The sequence below is a fragment of the Salvelinus sp. IW2-2015 genome, unplaced genomic scaffold (assembly GCF_002910315.2).
Source record: "Salvelinus sp. IW2-2015 unplaced genomic scaffold, ASM291031v2 Un_scaffold5243, whole genome shotgun sequence".
Lineage (NCBI taxonomy): Eukaryota > Metazoa > Chordata > Actinopteri > Salmoniformes > Salmonidae > Salvelinus > Salvelinus sp. IW2-2015.
This window is the reverse complement of record NW_019946508.1, coordinates 1-7589: the sequence shown is the minus strand read 5'-3', so window position 1 is coordinate 7589 and position 7589 is coordinate 1. Positions and strand designations below refer to the sequence as shown.

Here is a 7589-nt window from a genome sequence, read left to right as displayed (position 1 = left end):
GTTGTTTTAGGAATTCATCATTCTCTGTGTTGTTTTAGGAATTCATCATTCTCTGTGTTGTTTTAGGAATTCAGCATTCTCTGTGTTGATCTCTCCAACCCCCGTTGTCTCCCCTCTGAGAAGCAGAGGTTACTTCCTGTAGGTCTGATATCTGATTGGAGGTTAACTTTACACTAATACTATTGGTCAACAACTCAGATGTTTATAAAAGGGTCTTAGATTCATTCTTCTTTCTCTTATGTTCCTGAGTTGTTGTGGTGAGAAACCTCCACTCTTTCTCTCCCTCTGGCTATGAGCCATGGCTATGGGCCATGCTTTCTTTGTCTCTCTCTCTCTCGTTGACCATGTTTGGAATAATGCCTCGAAATTCTTGTAACTGAAGCTTTATGCCCTGTATGGCAATCTGTTTATTTTACAAAGTAATTAAATACACTGAGGTTTTCAAAGAAGTTATCTGAGGAGGTTTAGTGAAATCAAGATCACCCATAAACGTCTCGGACAGATTGACCACGGTGGGATCGAAGGACATCCTCCTCAACACTAAACTTTCTTTCTTTGACACGTGTAACGAAACACGCTGGGAACACTTTAGGGCACTTTTCTGATAACCCATCGGGTTCCCCTACTCTGGGTTCCTTACGAACGACAGGATTTGTTACGACCTTCCCTTCAGCCAAATCGTTTCCCAATATGAATGAGATCACCCTTCACCGGTAGGCTATGCCTCACTCCAACAACAACAGAACCAGAAATAAGATCAGACTCAAGATCCACATTATACAAAGGAACTTCCATGCAACCCATTTCCATGCCTTGTACTAACACACTGTAACCAGTTGCTGAAGTGTCAGACAAAGGTAAAACATTTTCCTAAATGATGGACTGGACCTCCCGCAGTGTCTCGCAGTATCTCCAACGACTGCTTATCAGTATCGCCACTCTGRAGAGACACGAACCGCAGAGTGAAGGAAGGAAAAGCAGCCAATAAGTGCTCAGCATATGTGGGAACTTCTTTAAGACTGTGATAGTGAGCTGAAACTGGTTGAGAGAATGCCAAGAGTGTGCAAAGCTGTCATCAAGGCAAAAGTTGGCTACTTTGAAGAATCTAAAATCTAAAATATATTTTGATTTGTTTAATTTTTTGGTTACTGTATGTATAACGAAAACATAGCTCACATGATGGCGAATATGCAAGCAATTGATATTTTTGATTTATGGCAATTGACTCTTATGAATGATTTGATCAAAAAGCATAAGAAAGGTCTTACATTTGAATCGACTAGGGATTAAAGTCTTCATGACTGGCTGTATATTGTCAGGCAAAATATAAAAAAATCTAAGAACATGTTAATTCTAGAGCTTGTTGTGTRTTTACTTGGGAYGAATGAAATGCGACACAGCAAACTAGGGTCGAACATGCGTCAAACGACTGTGAAGTCCCAGAAGACATCAGTGTAAAATAGAGCAGTTCAAATCAGAACTTCAAGCATGTGAAAAAGGACGTGATTTGACCAGGCTCTCTTACATGTATTAACCAGGCTTTTCTACATGATTTGACTAGGCGATCTCTACATGATTTGGACAGGCTATCTCTACATGATTTGACCAGGCTATTCTACATGATTTGACCAGGCTATCTCTACATGATTTGACCAGGCTATCTCTACATGATTTGACCAGGCTATTCTACATGATTTGACCAGGTCATTTCAATGATTTGAAGGTATTTCACATGATTTGACCAGGTCATTTCTACATGAATTTGACAGGTATTTCCACATGATTTGACCAGGTTTTCCACATGATTTGACAAGGTCATTTCACATGATTTGACCCAGGTCATTTCTACATGATTGACCAGGTCACTTCCAATGATTTGACCAGGTCATTCCACATGATTTGACCAGGTCATTTCCACATGATTTGACCAGGTCATTTCCACATGATTTGACAGGTCATTTACGATGATTTGACCAGGTCATTTCCACATGATTTGACCAGTGTCTATTCTACAGTGATTTGACAGGTCATTTCCACATGATTTGACCAGGTCATTTCCACATGATTTGATCAGGTCATTATTACTGTGATTAACCAGGTCATTTCACATGATCTGACCAGGTCATTTCCACATGATTTTGACCAGGTCATTTCTACATGATCTGACCAGGTCATTTCACTGTTTTTGACCAGGTCATTTCCACATGATTTGACCAGGTCATTTCATACATGATTTGACCAGGTCATTTCCACATGATTTGACCAGGTCATTTCTACATGATTTGACGGCAGGTCTTTCACATGATGTTACAGGTATTTCTACATGATTTGACCAGGTATTTCTACATGATTGACCAGGTCATTTCACATGATTTGACCAGGTCATTTCCACATGATTGTGACCAGGTCTTTCTACATGATTTGACCAGGTCTTTACACATGATTGACCAGGTCATTTCCAGCATGATTTGACCAGGTCATTTCTACGTAACGTGCAGAGATTCGCTAGAACAGAGCACAAATCATCTCAAGGTTACTTGTCTGTCTCGTAATGAAATAAACTTGTTATAGATTAGATTTCAGACATTTCTTCCTGCTAGTATTGTAACTCTATGGTGTTCTTAAATTTGCTAAATAATCTTTATGTAATCAGATAATCATTAAATGGGCTAATTGCGTAATCTTATTACGAGTCGCATGTGATGTATATATATTAAATGTATATACACATATAAAATATTACTACACTACAATAGTGTGTACTGTGTGACAATGCTACCCACCAGTCTCTGCCTGACTCTCCTGGCCCCGTTGATAGCAGTTATCTTGGGCTCTCAGGGCAGAAGGGGAGGGCCAGGTACTGTAGCAGGGCAGGTATCAGAGACAGGGATAACATCATAGCCACAGCTCTTTTGTTCCAGCACTGTTTCAAGACCAGCTATTTAGAAATAACAAACACAGAGAACAACGTCATCTCAAAGCCACCTTGGAGTCAACAACAATAACAATCACTTGTTACCCTGCCACTACAGTCTAACAACACTACTGTTAACCCTGATACCTACAGTCTATAACACTCACTGTTAACCCTGCCCCTACAGTCTAACAACACTACTGTTAACCTGCCACCTACGTCTAACAACACTACTGTTAACCCTGCCACTACAGTCTAACAACACTACTGTTAACCCTGCCACCTACAGTCTAACAACACTACTGTTAACCTGCCACCTACAGTCTAACAACACTACTGTTAACCCTGATACCTACAGTCTAACAACACTCACTGTTAACCCTGCCACCTACAGTCTAACACACTTGTTACACTCGCACTACAGTCTAAAACCTACTGTTAACCCTGCACCTACAGTCTAACAACACTACTGTTAACCCTGCCACCTACAGTCTAACAACACTACTGTTAACCCTGATACTACAATCCTATAACACTCACTGTTAACCCTGCCCCTACAGTCTAACAACTACTGTTAACCCTGCATACTACAGTCTATCAACACTCACTGTTACCCCTGCACCTACAGAACAACAACTCTGTTAACCCTGCTACCTACATTGTAACACATACTGTTAACCTGCCACTACATCTGAACAACATACTGTTAACCCTGCTACCTACAGTCTAACAACACTACTGTTAACCCTGCCACCTACAGTCTAACAACACTACTGTTAACCCTGCACCTACAGTCTAACAACACTTACTGTTAACCCTGCCACTACAGTCTAACAACACTCACTGTTACCTGCAACTACATCTAACACACTACTTGTTCCCTGCACCTACAGTCTAACAACACTACTGTTAACCCTGCCACCTACAGTCTAACAACACTACTGTTAACCCTGCCACCTACAGTCTAACAACACTACTGTTAACCCTGCTGTCTATGTTTCAGAAAAAATTCAGTAATGTTTCAGTAATGTTTCAGCAATGTCCCAGTAATGTTTCAGTAATAATTCAGTAATGTTTCAGTAATAATTCAGTAATGTTTCAGTAATGTCCCAGTAATGTTTCAGTAATAATTCAGTAATGTTTCAGTAATAATTCAGTAATAATTCAGTAATGTTTCAGTAATGTTTCAGTAATAATTCAGTAATGTTTCAGTAATAATTCAGTAATGTTTCAGTAATAATTCAGTAATGTTTCAGTAATGTCCCAGTAATGTCCCAGTAATGTCCCAGTAATGTCCCAGTAATGTCCCAGTAATGTCCCAGTAATGTCCCAGTAATGTTTCAGTAATGTTTCAGTAATGTTTCAGTAATGTTTCGGTAATAATTCAGTAATGTTCCAGTAATGTTCCGGTAATAATTCAGTAATAATTCAGTAATGTTCCATTATTATTAGTCCATTATTATGAACCAGACAGGGTGGAATAGTCCATTATTATGAACCAGACAGGGTGGAATAGTCTATTACTATGAACCAGTAGGGTGGAATAGTCCATTACTATGAACCAGTCAGGGTGGAATAGTCCATTATTATGAACCAGACAAGGTGGAATAGTCCATTACTATGAACCAGTCAGGGTGGAATAGTCCATTATTATGAACCAGACAGGGTGGAATAGTCCATTATTATGAGCCAGACCGTTGGTGATTAATGATGCTTGTTTTTACTATTATGAGAAAAAAACTTGGATTAAATTCATATTGATATGAAAAATATGTATATATATGGACATAAATGATTAATCTATTATGAAATAGGTTGCATTGGAGACTCAGGCAGACAACGTCTATTCTCACCATGCCCAGGAGTATGCCCGTAGCGAAAGAGACCTGGTTGAGGGTAGCGAAGGCRCCTCTGAGGTTGGTGGGGGAGACTTCCTGGATGTAGAGAGGGTTGAGACTCATCACAAGGCCACAGAACAGACCGAACACCAGCCGGCCAACGATCAGCATCTCAAATGACTCATTGGCCTTAGAGGCAAACATCAGACAGGCTCCCACCACCGACAGGGCATTCACTATCAGGATGGAGTTACGCCTAAGAAGAGGGAAGAGGGAATCAATCAATCAACCATTCAGTCACTATCATCAGTCATCAGGGATGCATAATCAATCAATCAAAGCCAATCAACCAATCAACCAATCAATAAACAATCAACCATCAATCAATCAACCAATAATAATCATTCAACAATCAATCAACCAATCACCAATCAACCAACTCAACCTCAATCAATCACCACAACCAATCAATCAACAACCCAAAGCAATTCAACCAATCTAATCAAGCCAATCAGTCACCAATCAATCAACCAATCAGCAATCGGCAATCAATCAACAATATCAGCAATCGATGCAACGTAAATCGAGATACGTATTTCTCTAGCGGCTTTCCCAATATCACAATTTTTCCAGAATATCAGTTGGAGAATTCCTGGAAAAAATGAGGGAATTAGACGGAAATACAGGAATCCGTGGATTTCGGAACACTGGGATTTGGGGAAGTTACTAGAAGATATGTTGCAACACTAGGTAGAAGCCACTGCGAAGCAGTCATTTTAGGCTAGGTTTAGAACCACTGCCCGAAGACAACTCACTAGGTTTAGAACCACTTTTTTCATGCCCGAAGCAAGTACTAGGTAGAAGCCACCTGCCGAAGCATATACTAGGTAGAACCACCTGCTGAAGGCATCACATAGGTAGGATTTACCCACTTGCCGAAGGCAATACTAGGTAGAACCCCATGCCGAAGCAATACTAAGGTAGACCCACTACTGCGAGCAATACTAGGTAGAACCCCTTGCGGAAGCTTCATACTTAGGTGATACCACTGCCGAAGCGAATTACTAGGTAGAACCGCCCTGCCGCAGCAACACCAGGGTAGAGTACCCACCTGCCGAAGCATACAGCTAGGTAGTAACCTCAGCCTGCGAAGCAACACTAGAGTATGACCCTGCCGAAGGTGTCAGCAGACCTTGACCCCTAGTGACGCTCAGCAGGCTCCAAAGTCTTGATGCTGACGTGAGAGGGACCACGAAGTGCAGGCTGTGATCTGGCATCGACTGATTTATGTCTGGACCCACCGGTGTGGTTGAGAACTCCTCGATGATTGAGCAAGAGAGGTCATAAGTAAAAACGGACAAATTGATTTGTCAGATGCTTTTGTAAAAACCGATGTAGACTAATAGTGAATCTTAATCCGGGCCTTCCAACCATGTAGAGAGTAAAGTCGAGTGAAGCGTAAATTCATTGAGGTGACAACGGCGGTCTCGTTGGCAATAAATTAGTTTAAAATTGTAAAACAAGCTTACCTGAGTTCAGTGTTGTGTGGATAGTATTAGACCAGCTAGCTACATAGCATCGCCTCTGTTTGAGAAGAAAATGACGAAATGTCTCTCTCTCTCTGTGTACAGTAAGTATTTGAAGGGGTGAGAACCAGAGCGCTCCTATAGGTTTTGTATTGACAAGTCAATGTCCAGCCGGACAGGAGTAGGAAGCATAGCTGTCCTCTCGTTACACATGGTGCTACCTACAGAGTGCTGTTGAAGGCTATGTAGACCGGTTCCTTAAATCAACAGGAGGTGAAGCTAGTGTCCTCTGACTCACTGGTCTGCTACCACTACAGAGTGGCTGTATTGAGGCTACTGGATAGACGGTTCATTACATAACAGGAGGGAAGCTAGCTGTCCTCCGGCTACCATGGTGCTAACCGCTACAGAGTGCTTGCTTTGAGGCGCTACTGTAGACTTCATTACATACATGGTAGGGATTAGCTAGCTGTCCTCTGATACACCATGGTGCTACTCTAGCAAGAGTGCTGTTGAGGGCTACAGTGTAGACCTTCATTACAGTAACAGGAGGGAAGCTAGCTGTCTCCCTGATAGCACATGGTGCTACTAGCAGAGTGCTGTTGAGGCTACTGTAGACCTTCCTTACATAACAGGAGGGAAGCTAGCTGTCCTCCGGCTACACATGGTGCTCCCTAAGAGTGCTGTGAGGCTACTGTAGACCTTCCTACATAACAGGAGGGAAGCTAGCTGTCGCTCTGAGCTAACATGGTGCTACCCTACAGAGTGCTGTTGGGCTACTGTGACCTTCATTACATACGGAGGGAAGCTAGCTGTCCTCCGGCTAACATGGTGCTACCTCAGAGTGCTGGTGAGGCTACTGTAGACCTTGGCTTAGCTAACGGAGGGAAGTAGCTGTCCTCTGACTACACCATGGTGCTACCGACAGAGTGCTGTTGAGGGCTACTGTACACCTTCCTTACATAACAGGAGGGAAGCTAGTGTCCCCGGCTTAACACCATGGTGGCTACACTACAGAGTACTGTTGAGGCTACTTGTATCAACCACGACCTTCATTTATACATAACAGTGAGGGAAGCTATTGCTGTCCTCTGACTACACATGGTGCTACACTACGGAGGTGCTGTTGAGGCTACTGTAGACCTTCTTACATAACAGGAGGGAAGCTTAGCTTGTCCTCTTTGACTACACCATGGTGGCTCGACCCTACAGAGTGTGTTGAGGCTACTTTGTGACCTTCATTACATAAACATGAGGGAAGCTAGTGTCTCTCTGAATTTACACCATGGTGCTACCTCTACAGGTGCTTGT

At 42.2% G+C, this 7589-nt stretch overlaps 1 protein-coding gene across 1 annotated transcript in view; it reads right to left on the bottom strand.

Annotated features, from left to right (window-relative positions):
- The window catches only part of LOC112078091 (solute carrier family 2, facilitated glucose transporter member 1), a gene marked incomplete at both ends in the record, with an annotated part of 24225 nt that extends 19217 nt beyond the window's left edge, over positions 1-5008 (bottom strand). The window contains 4 exon segments of the mRNA XM_024144431.2: positions 2784-2815; positions 2817-2938; positions 3282-3302; positions 4768-5008. Of these exon segments, the coding sequence (XP_024000199.2) occupies positions 2784-2815; positions 2817-2938; positions 3282-3302; positions 4768-5008 (416 nt within the window).
- Between the last annotated feature and the right edge of the window lie 2581 nt (positions 5009-7589).